Here is an 18,386-nt window from a genome sequence, read left to right on the forward strand (position 1 = left end):
GCCTCTCTTTGCAGGAGAGCGATCACTCCTCCACGGTGGCCCATATTCACTGAGGCACCATCTGCCCCAAAGCTGATCATCTTCTTCATCCATGACCCTCCATTGTCGTCTGGGCAAACTGCATTGAATGCAGCCTTGGTTGCATCCAGAACACCTTGAAGGATAACATAAAAACAATAAGAACTTTTGTGGCCTTAAAACAAACAAGATAGTGACTCAATTATGCATTTATGAAACTATACAAAAATAAAGGTTACTCTTGCTGCTAGACCGTGACCACCTACCATTGGCATGGGAGTGTTCAAGGGTCTGTTGTCCAACAAGGAGAGTGACTGGCTTCCCACCCTCTACCAGACGCACATAGACAATCTCACACTCGGTGTTTGATATGTCAGTGTCACCATCAATGAGAACTGCAAGGTGCTTTGCTGTTCTCAGCTTAGCAGCTAGGTTCTCTTTCAAGAGATCGGCAACTTGTCCAACCATTTCCGCACACCTGTATGAATGAGAACACTGTTGTAAAACACTTATGGTTTGTAATTTTAAGTTTTATTGGATACAAACAGTGTTGCAGAACAACTGCTTATCTCCCTGCAACTGAGGCCAAGAAATAAATACATAGCCTGGCATAAGCTACATACTGTTACATAACATGACTGACATCACATGCAGTTACATTACTTATCATAATGGTACTATACACATGCCAGAATGACAACATTGCTTTGTTTTAGTAAAAAGCTATGATTTTAAATATTATTATTATTACTACTATATTAATATTATTGGAAAATATTACCTGACATGGTTGTCATAGGTTGGGTTGATATCAACGCCGTTCTTCTTGTGCAGCGTGATAAGTGGCCCAAACTTGACAAACGGCTCTTCCTCCTTGGCGATGAAGTAGGCGATGTTCATTTTGATTTTAAGCTGCCTCCTCATCTCCACCTCGGACAACATCACCTGCCTGTCCAGAGCTGCGGTCACTGTCAAGGCTGGTTTGTTTTGTCTCAGCATGTAACTGTCTCTGCAGGCGATGTGCCGCTTGGAGTAGTTATGTTTGGTTACACTATCTTTTTTAAAATGGGGGTTTCCAGAAACAAATGCCGAATTTCCTGCCTGCTTTTGGCCTTTACAGTATTTACAAAACATGAGGTTGTCCTCAAATTCCAACCAGGAGAAGAGCTTGATCCAGTCGGCTTTAAATTTGTAAACCTTGCTAGCACTACCGGTGCTAGCTAGGCTAACTGTTGGCATCTCCTCCGGCTCGACGGAGTCAACATCGTCAGTCCCAGATTCCACTTCTCCCACATTTCTCTCACCGATGTCCGCTCTGTCAGCGGTTTCGCTTTGCTTTTTTAGGAAATATGAGTCAATTTTCTTCATTGTACACGGTCAGTTAATTTTCCTTCAACGTTCCAGTGTCCGGGCTACGACTTTCACACCGATATCGCTCCGCTCAACTCGCGCCGCATCGTCGGACTCCGCAGTGGCGAGGAGAAACTAGTCCTCCTCTCGTACACACGTACACACGTACACACACACACACACACACACACACACAGATCAATCTCTCCTAATTTTAACTTCCGCGGGCGGTGAATCGCCCGTGCTGGCCGGGCGGCGCGGATGTTTTCATTCATAAACTCGCCGCAGGGCGACGTCACCGCATCTCATCACATGAGTTCTGTGTTTTGCAGGTGTGAAAAAGAAGTTGTAGGACAGTGCTTGTCCATTTTTTATACAGAGATGCGCGAGAATTGTGGGCTACTCTACTTTGATACACATAGTATGGATTTAGTTTAGGAGCAAAATGCGAATGAAAGGGTTGAAATCCGTAGTCGCACCGGTGCTCCCTTTTTATTTTTTCTACTCGCACAAACTATTTTTAGGCGCATATGCGAGTGAAATGCTCGCACTGTACAACCCTGGTCCAGGGGCCTCTACGTTCTGCTGCTCTGGTCCAGGGGCCTCTATGTTCTGCTGCTCTGGTCCAGGGGCCTCTACGTTCTGCTGCTCTGGTCCAGGGGCCTCTACGTTCTGCTGCTCTGGTCCAAGGCCTTCTATGTTCTGCTGCTCTGGGTCCAGGGGCTTCTACGTTCTGGTGCTCAGGTCCAGGGGCCTCTACGTTCTGCTGCTCTGGTCCAGGGGCCTCTATGTTCTGCTGCTCTGGTCTATGTTCTGCTGCTCTGGTCCAGGGGCCTCTATGTTCTGCTGCTCTGGTCCAGGGGCCTCTACGTTCTGCTGCTCTGGGCCAGGGGCCTCTGTGTTCCGCTGCTCTGGGTCCAGGGGCCTCTGTGTTCTGCTGCTCTGGTCCAGGGGCCTCTGTGTTCTGCTGCTCTGGTCCAGGGGCCTCTGTGTTCTGCAGCTCTGGTCCAGGGGCCTCTGTGTTCCGCTGCTCTGGTCCAGGGGCCTCTGTGTTCTGCTGCTCTGGTCCAGGGGCCTCTGTGTTCTGCTGCTCTGGTCCAGGGGCCTCTGTGTTCTGCTGCTCTGGTCCAGGGGCCTCTGCGTTCTGCTGCTCTGGGGCCAGGGGCCTCTGTGTTCTGCTGCTCTGGTCCAGGGGCCTCTGTGTTCTGCTGCTCTGGTCCAGGGGCCTCTGTGTTCTGCTGCTCTGGGGCCAGGGGCCTCTACGTTCTGCTGCTCTGGGTCCAGGGGCCTCTATGTTGTGCTGCTCTGGGGCAAGGGGCCTCTACGTTCTGCAGCTCTGGTCCAGGGGCCTCTATGTTCTGCAGCTCTGGTCCAGGGGCCTCTGTGTTCTGCAGCTCTGGGCCAGGGGCCTCTACGTTCTGCAGCTCTGGGGCCAGGGGCCTCTACGTTCTGCTGCTCTGGGGCCAGGGGCCTCTACGTTCTGCTGCTCTGGGGCCACTGGCCTCTACGTTCTGCTGCTCTGGGGCCACTGGCCTCTACGTTCTGCTGCTCTGGGGCCAGGGGCCTCTATGTTCTGCTGCTCTGGGGCCAGGGGCCTCTACGTTCTGCTGCTGTGGGGCCAGGGGCCTCTATGTTGTGCTGCTCTGGGGCCAGGGGCCTCTATGTTGTGCTGCTCTGGTCCAGGGGCCTCCATGTTCTGCTGCTCTGGTCCAGGGGCCTCTATGTTCTGCTGCTCTGGGGCCAGGGGCCTCTATGTTCTGCTGCTCGGGGCCAGGGGCCTCTACGTTCTGCTGCTCTGGGGCCAGGGGCCTCTACGTTCTGCTGCTCTGGGGCCACTGGCCTCTACGCTCTGCTGCTCTGGGGCCAGGGGCCTCTACGTTCTGCTGCTCTGGGGCCAGGGGCCTCTACGTTCTGCTGCTCTGGGGCCAGGGGCCTCTATGTTGTGCTGCTCTGGTCCAGGGGCCTCTATGTTCTGCTGCTCTGGGGCCAGGGGCCCCTATGTTCTGCTGCTCTGGTCCAGGGGCCTCTATGTTCTGCTGCTCTGGTCCAGGGGCCCCTATGTTCTGCTGCTCTGGTCCAGGGGCCCCTATGTTCTGCTGCTCTGGGGCCAGGGGCCTCTATGTTCTGCTGCTCTGGGTCCAGGGGCCTCTATGTTCTGCTGCTCTGGGGCCAGGGGCCCCTATGTTCTGCTGCTCTGGGGCCAGGGGCCTCTACGTTCTGCTGCTCTGGTCCAGGGGTCTCTATGTTCTGCTGCTCTGGTCCAGGGGCCTCTATGTTCTGCTGCTCTGGGTCCAGGGGCCTCTATGTTCTGCTGCTCTGGGGCCAGGGGCCTCTACGTTCTGCTGCTCTGGTCCAGGGGTCTCTATGTTCTGCTGCTCTGGTCCAGGGGCCTCTATGTTCTGCTGCTCTGGGTCCAGGGGCCTCTATGTTCTGCTGCTCTGGGGCCAGGGGCCCCTATGTTCTGCTGCTCTGGGGCCAGGGGCCTCTACGTTCTGCTGCTCTGGGGCCAGGGGCCTCTACGTTCTGCTGCTCTGGGGCCAGGGGCCTCTACGTTCTGCTGCTCTGGGGCCAGGGGCCTCTATGTTCTGCTGCTCTGGGGCCATGTTTTCATTGTTTCTGTTTCCGTTCCAGGAGTTCGCTGCTCTGACGAAGGAGGTGAACATTTGCAGGGAGCAGCTCCTGGAGAAGGAGGAGGAGATCGCTGAGCTGAAGGCAGAGAGGAACAACACACGGGTTAGTTAGCACCAGGAGAACCCACGCTGGAAATACCCCCCCTACACACACACACACACACACACACACACACACACACACACACACACACACACACACACACACACACACACACGGCTGGTTGTCACGGCAACGCTTGATTCATCACTTTCTGTTCTATAATCTAAACCGCCGTCATCATGTCACTGAGGGCGTGGCAGAAACACTTAATCATCTAAATATTTAACACATGACAGTAAAGCTCATTACAGACGATGATGATGATGATGATGATGATTCTGTTTTATTGTTTAAAGCTCAACGCTCACTGACTGACTTAGGAAGAAACTAAGGAAGGAACTTTGTTTTTACTTCTTTACTTCCTCAGTTTATTCCTTCCTCCCTTCCTACCTTTCTTCCTCCCTTCCTTCCCTCATTCATTTCTGTCTCCCTTCCCTGATACATTCCTTCCTTACTCCTTCTTTTCTTCCTCCTTGTTTCCTTCCATCTTCCTTTACTTCCTTCCATCTTTCCTTTAATCCTTCTTTCCTTCCATCCCCGATTCCTCCCTTCCTTCCTACCTTCCTTCCTTCCTCCCTTCCTCCCCTTCCTTCCTTCCTCCTTTCCTCCCTTCCTTCCTCCCTTCCTTCCTTCCTCCCTTATTTCTTTAGATTGTTCTTTCTTTCACTCTTTCCTTTAATCCTTCCTTCCTTCCTTCCTTCCTTTACTTTCATTACTTCCTTCCATCTTTCCTTTAATCCTTCTTTGCTTCCATCCCCGATATCTCCCTTCCTTCCTTCCTTCCTCCCTTCCTCCCTTCCTTCCTTCCTTCCATCCTTATTTCTTTGGATTGTTCTTTCTGTCATTCTTTCCTTTAATCGTTCCTTCCTTCCTTGTCTGACCCTTGTCATCATGTCACCAAGGTTGTAGCAGAAACACATAATCATCTCAACTATTTGAACCCAGGGCAGTAATTTCTGATTTCTGTTGTGATGCTCTGTAGAAAGTGTTGCTTCACGCTTTGAGCTGATGAGAAATGATTTTGTGTCTCTCGTGCGTCCAGCTGCTGCTTGAACATCTGGAGTGTCTGGTGTCCCGCCACGAGCGCAGCCTGAGGATGACGGTGGTGAAAAGGCAGGCTCAGTCTCCAGCGGGCGTCTCCAGCGAGGTGGAGGTCCTCAAAGCCCTTAAGTCACTGTTTGAACACCACAAAGCCCTCGATGAGAAGGTAGACGTCTGCAGATGTTTGTCAACGTTTAAACGGCGCGAAGAAACACGAGTCGGGTTTATGAAGCAACGTGTTTGGCTTTTTTTGTTTTCAAGGTGAGGGAGCGACTGCGTGTTGCGTTGGAGCGATGCAGCGTCCTGGAGGAACAGCTCACCATGTCGCACAAAGAAGTAAATAAACACAAATCACTTCCTCACTTCCTCCCTTAGTCCCTTACTTCCTTACACACTTACACACTTTCATACATTTAAAATGAAAATCACTTCAGTGTTAGCTCCAGTAAAGTACCTATTCATCCAAGTTACAAGGAACAGTCACTGAAACGGAACTGAAATAGTGTTTGTTACCACACCGTGTTCATTAAATGCATTAACCATAAATGAATGATGTGTTCTGAGACAAACTGAATAAAGAAATGCTCTTATCCTAGTCTGAGGGCATGCAAAGCCATGGAAAACAGCTGACTCTCTATTTACATACTGATCATTCACACTGGGTCTGAGAAAAGGAGATTCACATTCACACAAAGAGAGGAAGTCGCCCGAGTCCTCTTTAGATTGAATGGGATTTAGATTGACTGCGAGGCCCCGGAGGATCTCAGGGAGGTGTCCTAGATTTCCTTTCTACTTTGTGCTGCAGCGCTTCGTGCCACAGTCGTCTTTTGTTCCCTGAATCAGCCCGGAACCACACACACACACACACACACACACACACAGACCCACTTATAAGTATTAGCGTCCTTCAAAATCTTCTCCATCTCTGCATAAAAACGACTCAAACGTCAGCGCATTGTTCAGCATTCACACACAAGTCCTGAAAAAAAGACATGTTGACGTAGACAGTGGTCTGTTTTAGCCCGTTCCTCAGAACAGAACCACTTCAGTTCTGAGATGTTGGTGGGTTTCCTCACATCAACTGCTTGCTTCAGGTCCTTCCACAACATTTCTATTGGATTAAGGTCAGGACTTTGACTTGGCCGTTCCTAAACATTCATCTTGTTCTTCTTTAACCGTTCTTTTGTAGAACCACTTGTGTTCTTGGTTCTCGTTGTCTTGCTGCATGACCCAGTTTCTCTTCACATTCAGCTCATGGACAGATGTCCTGACATTTTCTTTTAGAGTTCACTGGTAGAATTCAGACGTCATGTGTTGTGATCAGTGTGAGACAAGTACTTTTTATACTGAACGACATTGGAGGCTCGTCACATCTCTGTGATATGTAATATTGGCTCACTTTCTTGAATCAACAAATACACAAGTATAATATTTCTGTTTCATGTGTTTGGGTTCTCTTTCTCTACTTACAGGACTTATCTGCTGATGTTTGAGTCATTTTTATGCAGAAATGTGTAAAATACTGAAGTTGCACTGTAAATCAACCACATACCACCTTCTGGTTTTGTTAACTATTTGCCTGTGATGTGAGTTTGTAACTAGAATAGTTATGTTTAAACTCAACTCTCTCATTCACACACACACAGTGAAATAAAAGACAAACAAAACAAAACACCATAAAAGATGAAAGCTGTGCGTAGTGCTCTCGGTTTAGTGGTTAACCTGATAATCATCCAGCGAGTAAATGAATGACTGAGCGAGGTGCTAACTGACTGACTGGTGTTTTCTCTAGCTGGCGTACCTCAGGGAGCAGAACTGTCAGAAGAGAGGCCTGGCAGATGGAACCAGCGAGGTCAACCACAACTCTGAAAACACGCCGAGCACTAATGGCAAGGTGAGGTCACTGAGCAGCTCGTGTTAAACGGCATGTTTGTAAAAACCAAGGAGGCTTGACTTTAATACCACATCAGGCCCCAGTGGAGTTGGAGTCTCATTGAGCTTTTAATTTTCCTTCCTGTCAATTAATTGAGAGAATTAAACATTTATTTTTTACCATTCTCATTTTATCTATACTGTGTCAACTTAAACAATATTCTGTTCTCTACGGCTGGACATCACTACTGATTTAATGAATCCTAATTTCATCTAGAGATATTTTCAGTTGGGAGACAATTTAACTTGGAGATGAAAGAGCGTTTTCAGTATATATCTTGCTCTCTTTCCTCCCTCCCTCCCTTCTTTCTTTCCATTCGTCCAGCTCTTCTCTGTCATCTTTCAGCTCTGACGTTGCTCTCAGAGTTGGAGCTTCTGTCATGATCTGGATCTCCTCACAGGTCGACTAATCTCTCAAGATTTATTGTGAGGAACCAGTCTTAGGAGAGTTTCAGCGAGAGGATGCAGGAAATGGCATATATTTTAATAAGTGATGAGAGGGTTTTATAATCTGATACCAGATCTTTCAAATCAAAACGTATTCCTTTAAAACCAGGCCTGTGTTTAAAGCTAAATGAAGCAGGTTGTCTGAGGAGTTGTACTGTTATTTAACGGAAATGAACTGAGTCATGTGTTCTGTATGTCTGGTGTTATTTTACCCACAGCGGTCGTCTGATGGTTCACTGAGCCAGGAGGAGGAGCATATTTCTGGGTTTGGGAAGGTGGGTGAACTCCAGGAGGTGGTGGAACGTCAGACGGCTGATTTGGGCCAGATGAAGGAGCGCATGGCTGCTATGGTGTCACGCATCAATGAGCTGGAGGAGGACCTGGACACGGCCCGAAAGGACCTCATCAAGTCTGAAGAAATGAACACCAGGCTACAGAGAGACCTCAGAGAGGTAGACGGGACATGATCTTCTGACCTATGTGTTGGACAGTTGAACATCTCTGCAGTGCATTAAAATATTAATTAATAAAAGTAAATAACGCCTCACAAAACATCCACATTGCACAATTTACAAATCTCTGCCTTCCTAGATTCACGGCTCAGTACCGTGGTAGGTATACCTCTGGTTCTAGGCTAGCTTGGCTAGCTTAGCTTCTGTAGCTTAGCTTGTTGCTGCTAACTAGCTTTGCCGAATTAGGATTACAGTCATATGTTTAACTTTTGGTAGTTGTCCGATACAAACTTTTTATGTATTTCCTTCCAAATAGAACAAAGTTAGAGTTTTTCCAGTCAGGACATTTTCATGGAGAAGAAATACCTCTGCGTCCTGCAGCCAATCAGATTAACAAAGTATATAGATACAACTCGCTTCTCCATTGGCAGCCATTTTTGAAAACAAATTAAACTCCATGGAGCTCATATGACGTGTTATTATTTTGCTCTTCTGTCCATCACCACATTGTCTGGCAGATCTTTGAAGGAGCACAATCAGTTCCCAGCACAGAGACTCCAGATAAACTTTCTACTCTTCTCTCATCTGAAGATGCCGGTAGATAAAGCTCAGGACACTAATGCAGATGTTTGTGTGTTTGTGTGTTTGTGTGTTTGTGCAGTCAATGGCTCAGAAGGAAGACATGGAGGAGAGGATCACCACCTTAGAGAAGCGCTACCTGGCAGCTCAGCGCGAGGCTACCTCCGTCCACGACCTCAACGACAAGCTGGAGAACGAAGTGGCCAACAAGGAGTCCCTCTTCAGACAAGTGAGTCCAGTGCTATAATTTATATCACCAGTTACCAGGTGTGTGAGTCAGCCAAGTCAGTTTGTCTATAACTGACCAGTACAGTCCGACTGCCAGCAGGAATCGCCTGCAGTTTTCTCATGAGTCTGGGCGACATTCACAGACTGAGCAGCGCAGCAGGGCCTGAATAGAAGCCTGGAAGAGACTGGCTTCTGTCTTTACATGTCCTCACTGGACATGGAGACGTCTTTCTCCTCTTTTTTTTTCCTTACGGGTTTTGTGTCTTTGTGTTATTCTGAATGCTCGGTTCCTCACTTCCTGCCCCCCACCCCTCCCTTTTTTTCTCCCTGTCTGAAAGCAAACCCCAGAGGCCCCGGACAGATGAGCGTTTAACGTGTTTTGCTGACGGTTTGTTTTGGTTTGTTTGTTCCAGACTGAGGAGAGAAACCGGCAGCTCCAGGAGAAGCTGGAACTGGCCGAGCAGAAGCTGCAGCAGACCATCCGCAAGGCAGAGACGTTGCCTGAGGTGGAAGCCGAGCTCGCCCAACGGGTGGCCGCCCTCACCAAGGTACCACTTCCTGTCTGCTGGCCTCTCAACCCACATTTTACAAACCAAGTTTAAACTAAACACAGCACAACGTATCCAGGATTATTAGAGAAGTTCCTCGAGGAACTCGGTGTGTGGAAGCTGCAGAGGAAGCCGTTGTTTATGTTACTGCAGATATCCACTGGGACCTATTTTTAGAAATGTGGCTTCTGTTTTTATCCATTTATAGTTTGACTCTTTGTCTTGTACTTACACACTCCCTGCTGCTTAACTTACCACCTTATTAGTATCAGATCTGGCTCCCACTACGTCTCTTAAGAGTTTATCAGGAAGTAAAGGACTCCTGTTTGTTACTAGTTGTTCTTTTTCTTTAAGTTGTTATTGGTTTAAAGTTATTTAAATTCAGAAATCTAAAGCTTTATGTGCTTAAAGTTAGCGTAACTGGTTTCACTAGTGGTTCCGGCGTTCCCATTACTTTTAATCTTTTAATCTCACATTTCATGTTCATCCATTCTGCATTAAATCCTGAGATAAATCGATGTAATCACATTCACTTCCTGCAGACACACACACACACACACACACACACACACACACACAATATTTTTAGCAAGCGGACAAGTGTCTGGTCAGTCGGTCGGTTCAGTTTTGTGGAACGGGGTCATCCAACGCTGCCATAAACTCCCTAACCCTCTCTGGAAGATGTTTCTCCTTGACGCTGTCTCCAGGAAACTTTTCTCTTCTTTTAAACGTTCAGTGTTTGTTGTTGTTGTTTGGGTGCAGCCTTTGACTGAGTGGACTCCATGGATTCTGTTAGAGGGTTCTCCTCTTCCTTCTTCTTCTTCTACTACTCCTCCTCCTTCTTCTCCTCCTCCTCCTCTTCCTTCTCCTCCTTCAACTACTCATCCTCCTTCTTCTTCTTCTACTACTCCTCCTCCTTCTTCTTCTTCTACTACTCCTTCTTCCTTCTTCTTCTTCTTCTACTACTCCTTCTTCCTTCTTCTTCTTCTACTCCTTCTTCCTTCTTCTTCTTCTCCTCCTCCTTCTTCTCCTCCTCCTCCTCCTCCTCCTCCTCCTCTTCTTCCTCCTCCTTCTACTACTCATCCTCCCCCTTCTTCTTCTCCTCCTCCTTCTTCTCCTCCTCCTCCTCCTCCTCTTCTTCCTCCTCCTTCTACTACTCATCCTCCCCCTTCTTCTTCTCCTCCTCCTTCTTCTCCTCCTCCTCCTCTTCTTCCTCCTCCTTCTACTACTCATCCTCCCCCTTCTTCTTCTCCTCCTCCTCCTTCAACTACTCATCCTCCCTCTTCTTCTTCTCCTCCTCCTCCCTCTTCTTCCTCCTCCTTCTACTACTCATCCTCCCCCTTCTTCTTCTCCTCCTCCTCCTTCAACTACTCATCCTCCCTCTTCTTCTTCTACTCCTCCTTCCTTCTTCTTCTTCTTCTTCTACTTCTACTCCTCCACCTCCTCTTCCTCCTCCTCCTTCGTCGGACTCTTTGTCCTCCCCCTTCTTCTTCTGCTCCTTTTATTCCTTCTTCTTCTTCTTCTGCTCCTCCTTCTTCTCCTTCTTTGAGTTCATGTTCTATTTCCACATTTAATTGTGCTCAGGCTCAATTAATGAACATGTTAAATGCAAACCTTTGTCTCTTTCTCCTTTCTCTCTTTTTGTCATGCTATGTGTTGCTGGCCCCGCCCCCCTCCAACCCGCCACCTCAAACTCCTAGTGTGGATCTAAAGACACTAAGAGTCTGAAGAAGGTAGCTTTTATCATCTCTGTCCTGCTGGATAGTGGGAAGTCCAATTTTATACTCAACTTAACCAGTCCAACAATTTACAGGATCAAGGAAGGAAGAGAAAGTTGTTCCTTCATGTTGTAAACCAGCAAAAATAAATAAAACTTCCTGGTTAAGTTCAGTCTCAGATGTTTGACCCGTCTTTCTTCTCTTGTGTGTTTGTGCTCAACGCTGCTCGTACCCCTCCTCTTTTCTCAAAGGCACAAAAACTACCGTCTACTTTTGTTGTTTAACACAAACAGGAAGCGCCTGCTGATTTTTTCCTCAAAGACTTGGTGGAGGTCCTGCCCCTTTTAGAGCTACTAGAAAACTGGAATAGAAACAAAATGCACCAATAAGAGAGAAAGAGAGTCATTAGATCTTAGATCTTGTTTTATAATCCACATTAAATACTTCTGTAGAGCTGCTTTACATGTTTGTGGGCCGTGCTGCTTCTTATGTGTCCTCTCTAACCCTGATATCTGGCTTGTTTGCTGTGTGTCGGGTGACTTCATCCTCATGAAGGACTAGAGCCTCTGTAACCTCAGGTCTTAGCCACGTCCTTCTCCAGGATGGACGATGAATCATCAGGGAGACCGGAGCTAACACTTGATGAAATGTGTTTGAAAACTGAGATCTTGTTTTTTTTTTTTCTCATTTGTGCACAATTTGAAGGCAGAGGAGCGTCATGGCAACGTGGAGGAGAGGTTGAGGCAGATGGAGGCCCAGCTGGAGGAGAAGAACCAGGAACTGATCAGGGTGAGTACCAGCCAAAATGTTCTGCTGTTCACTTCCTCCTCCATTATCTTTCCTCCCTTCCTTCCTTTCTATCTATGTATTTCCTTCTTTCCTTCCTATCTATGTATTTCCTTCCTTCCTTCCTTCCTTCCTTCCTATCTATGTATTTCCTTCTTTCCTTCCTATCTATGTATTTCCTTCCTTCTTTCCTTCCTTCCTATCTATGTATTTCCTTCCTTCTTTCCTATCCATGTATTTCCTTCCTTCCTTCCTATCTATGTATTTCCTTCCTTCTTTCCTATCCATGTATTTCCTTCCTTCCTTCCTATCTATGTATTTCCTGCCTTCCTTCCTTCCTTCCTTCCTTCCTATCTATGTATTTCCTTCCTTCCTGCCTGCCTGCCTTCTTTCCTTCCTTCCTATCTATGTATTTCCTTCCTTCTTTCCTATCCATGTATTTCCTTCCTTCCTTCCTATCTATGTATTTCCTGCCTTCCTTCCTTCCTTCCTTCCTTCCTATCTATGTATTTCCTGCCTTCCTTCCTTCCTTCCTTCCTTCCTATCTATGTATTTCCTTCCTTCCTGCCTGCCTGCCTTCCTTCCTTCCTTCCTATCCATGTATTTCCTTCCTGCCTTCATTCATTCATTCCATTTTGTTTTACAGGCTCGACAGCGAGAGAAGATGAACGAGGAGCACAACAAGCGTCTTTCTGAGACTGTGGACAAGCTGCTGTCAGAGTCCAACGAGAGACTCCAGCTTCACCTCAAGGAGAGGATGTCTGCTCTGGAGGATAAGGTGACGAACACAAAGTTTAGCAGCGGACTCGAGCTCAGTCTGTGTTTTATTTGTAATCGCTGATTGTTTCCGTTGCTCTTCAGAACTCCCTGATCAGAGAACTGGAGCACACCAAGAAGCTGATCGAGGAGTCTCACCATGAGAAGGTCAGGAGGAGTTGAAAGTTGTTTTAATGTCTACAGACGTCGTGTCTTTGCTTCATACTGATGTCTGTAAATGTTGTGTACCTACAGGAGCAGCTTCTGATCCAAATAGAGACCATGAGGGCGGAGAATGAGCAGGGGAGGAGCAGGAGTAACTCCTTACTTCATGGGTAAGCTAGTATATCTGGTTAGCACTCACTCTCCCAGCTGTTTTTGTATTTATTGTTCTGATTGGTTTGTGTCTTTCCAGGCGGTCTCAGCTGGGCAGCACCCCAGATTTCAGGTATCCCGTGTCGGCTTCCTCGATGATGGACAGTAACTCGGATCACTACGGCAGCGCTCTGGTCCTGAGGAGGCCTCAAAAGGGACGCATGGCGGCGCTCCGGGACGAGCCATCGAAGGTTAGCGCTCGGCTCGTCGCCTGTGGTTGAATAAACTCTGAGCTGATGAACCTGGAGAGTTGAGAACGTTGAATTAACTTGAGATCAATCCACAGATTTTCCACCTAAATAGTTTGAGCCGCCGCCTTTATAACGGCCGATTACAAGACGTAAGAATCTCCAGATAATATCCAACAACGTCCTCTAGTCCCAGATACGTGGTCTGATGTGTGACGTCCTGGTCGCGGCCCCCCAGAGAATGTCCCATCAGCTGGCTCCTTCCTTTCTTCCACCATTATTTCCTTCCACCTTTCCTTCTTTCCTTCCTTCCTTTCTACTTATTTCCTTCCTTCCTACTTATTTCCTTCCGTCCTTCCTTCCTACTTATTTCCTTCCTTCCTACCTATTTCCTTCCGTCCTTCCTTCCTACTTATTTCATTCCTTCCTTCCTACTTATTTGCTTCCTTCCTTCCTTCTTTCCTTCCTTCTTTCCTTCCTTCCTTCCTTCCTTCCTACTTATTTGCTTCCTTCCTTCCTTCTTTCCTTCCGTCCTTCCTTCCTACTTATTTCCTTCCTTCCTTCCTTCCTTCCTTCCTACTTATTTCCTTCCTTCCTACCTATTTCCTTCCGTCCTTCCTTCCTACTTATTTCCTTCCTTCCTTCCTACTTATTTCCTTCCTTCCTACTTATTTCCTTCCGTCCTTCCTTCCTACTTATTTCCTTCCTTCCTACTTATTTCAGTCCTTCCTTCCTACTTATTTCCTTCCTTCCTTCCGACTTATTTCCTTCCTTCCTTCCTTCCTACTTATTTCCTTCCTTCCTTCCTACCTATTTCCTTCCGTCCTTCCTTCCTACTTATTTCCTTCCTTCCTTCCTACTTATTTCCTTCCTTCCTACTTATTTCCTTCCTTCCTACCTATTTCCTTCCGTCCTTCCTTCCTACTTATTTCATTCCTTCCTTCCGTCCTTCCTTCCTACTTATTTCCTTCCTTCCTACCTATTTCCTTCCGTCCTTCCTTCCTACTTATTTCCTTCCTTCCTTCCTACTTATTTCCTTCCGTCCTTCCTTCCTACTTATTTCCTTCCTTCCTTCCGTCCTTCCTTCCTACTTATTTCCTTCCTTCCTACCTATTTCCTTCCGTCCTTCCTTCCTACTTATTTCCTTCCTTCCTTCCTTCCTTCCTACGTATTTCCTTCCTTCCTACTTATTTCCTTCCTTCCTACTTATTTCCTTCCTTCCTTCCTTCCTTCCTACTTATTTCCTTCCTTCCTACTTATTTCCTTCCTTCCTTCCTTCCTACTTATTTCCTTCCGTCCTTCCTTCCTACTTATTTCCTTCCTTCCTACCTATTTCCTTCCGTCCTTCCTTCCTACTTATTTCCTTCCTTCCTTCCTTCCTTCCTACTTATTTCCTTCCTTCCTACTTATTTCCTTCCTTCCTACTTATTTCCTTCCTTCCTTCCTTCCTACTTATTTCCTTCCGTCCTTCCTTCCTACTTATTTCCTTCCTTCCTTCCTTCCTTCCTACTTATTTCCTTCCTTCCTTCCTCCGTGATCGGTATCGGAGCATTAACGTTGCGTCATCCCTAACTAGTGTTATAATTAATTTTGACATAGAATAGTGACTAGGATATTGTTTTGTTTTTATTAGCTGACCAGATTTACTTCAGGGTTTCTCCTCTTTTTATTCTTTTTGTCTTGTTGTTTGTGTTTTGCCCTTTTCCCTCCTCTCAATGTTTTGACTTCTCTCTGATGATGATTTTCTTCTTCTCCACTTCTTTTTCTGTTTGCTTCCATTGTGGACATCAGCGACATGTAAGTGTGAGTGTGATGGACGTAGCAGTGATAGCAGTAACTTTCTCGACAACTTCCCCTTTTTCTGCTTCCTGCTCTCTGTATCTTCATATTCCTGTCTCTCTAACCACTTCCTGTTTCTTCATACCTGTCTGTGTGTGAATCCAGGTGCAGACTTTGAATGAGCAGGAGTGGGAGCGCATGCAGCAGGCTAACGTGCTGGCAAACGTGGCCCAGGCCTTCGAGAGCGACATGGACGCCTCGGACCTGGAGGAGGATCGAGAGACGATTTTCAGCTCGGTGGACCTGCTGTCCCCTGCCGGCCAGGCCGACGCTCAGACCCTCGCCTTAATGCTGCAGGAGCAGTTGGACGCTATAAACAATGAAATCAGGTACCAGAAAATTCTTCTCCTCTTAAATCTTTGTTTATCAAAACCATTAAAGACAGTAGTGGTTTAACTTTTAACTTTAATCTCCCAGAATGATCCAAGAGGAGAAGGAGAGCACAGCTATCCGGGCCGAGGAGATCGAGTGCCGGGTGGGTAGCGGCGACAGCCTGGGAGGACGTTTCCGCTCCATGAGCTCCATCCCTCCGTCACTGTGCGCTGGCTCCTCGCTGGGCGGCTCTCCACCCGGGTCGGGCCACTCCACCCCCAGACGCATTCCCCGCAGCCCCAACAGAGAACTGGATCGCATGGGTGTCATGACCTTGGTAACGCTTCCTTTTACTGCTCTGTTGTGTGCTTGCCTTTCCAGCAGGAGCAGGTTTTAACATTTTTTTTTCTAAAGATAATATAATTTATCAGCGTCAATGTTTTATGTTTTGCATTCTGTTTTACACAACGTCCCAACGTTTCAGTAAAGTTTGGGCGCTTTTGGACCAAACACTTAGTTCAGACCTTCACGATAACATCAGTCCTTAGTGATCTGGTCTCTAGAGTCCAGGTTAAACAGGTCCAGGTGTGAACACTGGTCTGGTCTCTAGTGTCCAGGTTAGAGTCCAGGTGTGAACACTGGTCTGGTCTCTAGTGTCCAGGTTAAACAGGTCCAGGTGTGAAAACTGATCTGGTCTCTAGTGTCCAGGTTAGAGTCCAGGTGTGAACACTGATCTGGTCTCTAGTGTCCAGGTTAAACAGGTCCAGGTGTGAACACTGGTCTGGTCTCTAGTGTCCAGGTTAGAGTCCAGGTGTGAACACTGGTCTGGTCTCTAGTGTCCAGGTTAAACAGGTCCAGGTGTGAAAACTGATCTGGTCTCTAGTGTCCAGGTTAGAGTCCAGGTGTGAACACTGATCTGGTCTCTAGTGTCCAGGTTAAACAGGTCCAGGTGTGAAAACTGATCTGGTCTCTCGTGTCCAGGTTAGAGTCCAGGTGTGAACACTGGTCTGGTCTCTAGTGTCCAGGTTAAACAGGTCCAGGTGTGAACACTGGTCTGGTCTCTAGTGTCCAGGTTAAACAGGTCCAGGTGTGAACACTGGTCTGGTCTCTAGTGTCCAGGTTAGAGTCCAGGTGTGAACACTGGTCTGGTCTCAGTCCACATGTGGAGGTGGTCTGGGACATATTTGACTTAACAACTTGTTCCAAAATAGAAAAAAGAGAAACTTGTCTTCCTCTTGCCCCTCCTTCCTTCCTTCCTTCCTTCCTTCCTTCCTTCCTTCTATTCTTCCATATTTCCTTCCTTCCTTCCTTCCACTGACAGACAGACTGAGATCAGATCTCAGGTGCTGGCTGGGGACACATGTGGAGACGCATTTTAATTAAGACCAGGTGGAGACACAGAGACTTAGAGGTGAGACCAGATTGGACGGAGGGTTAATGTTGAAGGTTCCTCTTTTCTTGGGACCGTAAGACAAATGAAAGACAAGTTCCTTTGGTCTGAAAGCGTCTAACAACTTTGACTTTAACTCAGTAATACCTCCTCTCATGACTCATGGCTAATATTTGTTTGTGTAACTGTTTGTATATGTAACTGCCCCCCCTCCCCCCCCCCCGCCTATAGCAGTATTGCTATGACCCCTACATCATCCAGAGCTCCCTCTCCCAGCAGACAGTAACTTACCTGCCATATGGTGCAACTGGCTTCAGTCCTCCCCCTCAGCCTTATAGCTATGCACCATACTTCCAGGTACCTGCAGATCTCTTTGCCCCCCCCCCCCTCCTCCCCTGGGTGGGTGCAGTCTGCTTCTTCCTCTCCAGTCATCTTCAGGTTAACACAGGAAGCTCTTTCTTCTTGTTCTTGTTTGCTAAATGCAGAACTCTGAGAATAACTGTGGTTATGGTTTTGTTGTTCAGAAACAGAAACAGTGAGGCAGAGATGAGATAATCCTGAGGAAGACGTTGACACTCCTTCATCTTTTTGTTCTACTTCTACTTTACTACGTTACCCCGCCGTTAGCTTCTTAAACTGTTAGCCTCGGTGACTTAACGGCTGATGTTACGTCTGTTAAGGTTCTCAGTCATCCAGGGCATGGTAAATCCAGATACAACGTTTAAGACTGACTAGCTTTTCAGGTTTGTTGGGGATAGAAAAAAACCAAAAAGCTTCACGGTGCAGCTCCAAAGATCTCTGAAAGATTTTAATGATTCAAAAACGGTGACGGTATCCAAACAAAACAAAACCCGGAGCTTAAAGAAACAATGTTTTCACCACTGATCCCAGTAGCTTTACCGCTCTACACGCCTGCTGGGAGAGTTTAGAGGTTTATTAGGAACATTACAGACGTACAGGTGTAACGCATGTGGAGACACGTGTTAATTAAGACCAGGTGTGAAGACGGAGACATGGAGATGGACAGGTGAGATCAGACTGACCAGGTCTGATGTTAATACCAGGTCTGAATGAGCTCTTAGAGCGGGACAAGCTTCAGTTGTCCTGGTTTTCATTTGGGATCGACGCAGACGATCAGGTGACAGTCTGCAGATGTTTGGACCAATCTTGATCCTTCATACGTGAATACTGAACGACTGAATAAAACGGTTAAAAGGACACACCTTTTAAAAGCTTTTATTACTAATACTACGAGCAGAACAAAAACATCAAGGTGTACACGCCCAGTCTGGTCTGCACCTGTGAGCTGCTCTTTTCTTCCTCAGCCACTTTGATGAGGTGTAACCGTCGTCCTGAGCTGTAGGACAGATAACTGAGGGACATGTAGCGTCTAAGCTAACATTCCTCTGCTCCTCCCTGCAGCTGTTCTTCTTCTTCTTCTTCTTTATACGACGGCAGTGTTTCTAAACACAACAGTGAGCTGAGGGTGGAAACTTTGCCTCATTGCGTTTCCTGTTATCACTACAGTCGGTGGATTTCAGGGTTTGTTAATCTCTAGATTCTACTGACATTAGTTTGGAGCATTAGATTTTATTAAGTGTCTGGTCATGGATAGAAAACGTGACTTTACTGAGAATGGTTTGAGTGTTAGAGAGTTAATGAGGCTCAGAGCTGGAACCAGTTCAGCTGGAACC

At 47.0% G+C, this 18,386-nt stretch overlaps 1 protein-coding gene across 4 annotated transcripts in view; it reads left to right on the plus strand.

The window, feature by feature from the left end:
• Positions 1 to 18,386, plus strand: part of ppfia1 (PTPRF interacting protein alpha 1) — a 51,010-nt gene that overhangs the window by 17,795 nt on the left and 14,829 nt on the right. For all 4 annotated transcript variants that reach the window (XM_084541367.1, XM_084541369.1, XM_084541368.1 and 1 more), the window contains exons 3-16: positions 4,000 to 4,101; positions 5,144 to 5,308; positions 5,404 to 5,478; positions 6,935 to 7,036; positions 7,740 to 7,973; positions 8,635 to 8,781; positions 9,194 to 9,328; positions 11,752 to 11,835; positions 12,479 to 12,610; positions 12,694 to 12,756; positions 12,844 to 12,923; positions 13,004 to 13,154; positions 15,096 to 15,319; positions 15,408 to 15,639. In XM_084541367.1, coding sequence (XP_084397493.1) covers positions 4,000 to 4,101; positions 5,144 to 5,308; positions 5,404 to 5,478; positions 6,935 to 7,036; positions 7,740 to 7,973; positions 8,635 to 8,781; positions 9,194 to 9,328; positions 11,752 to 11,835; positions 12,479 to 12,610; positions 12,694 to 12,756; positions 12,844 to 12,923; positions 13,004 to 13,154; positions 15,096 to 15,319; positions 15,408 to 15,639 — 1,926 coding nt within the window. The remainder of the gene's footprint in view (positions 1 to 3,999; positions 4,102 to 5,143; positions 5,309 to 5,403; positions 5,479 to 6,934; positions 7,037 to 7,739; positions 7,974 to 8,634; positions 8,782 to 9,193; positions 9,329 to 11,751; positions 11,836 to 12,478; positions 12,611 to 12,693; positions 12,757 to 12,843; positions 12,924 to 13,003; positions 13,155 to 15,095; positions 15,320 to 15,407; positions 15,640 to 18,386) is intronic.

This window comes from Chelon labrosus (assembly GCF_963514085.1).
Source record: "Chelon labrosus genome assembly, chromosome: 3".
NCBI lineage: Eukaryota > Metazoa > Chordata > Actinopteri > Mugiliformes > Mugilidae > Chelon > Chelon labrosus.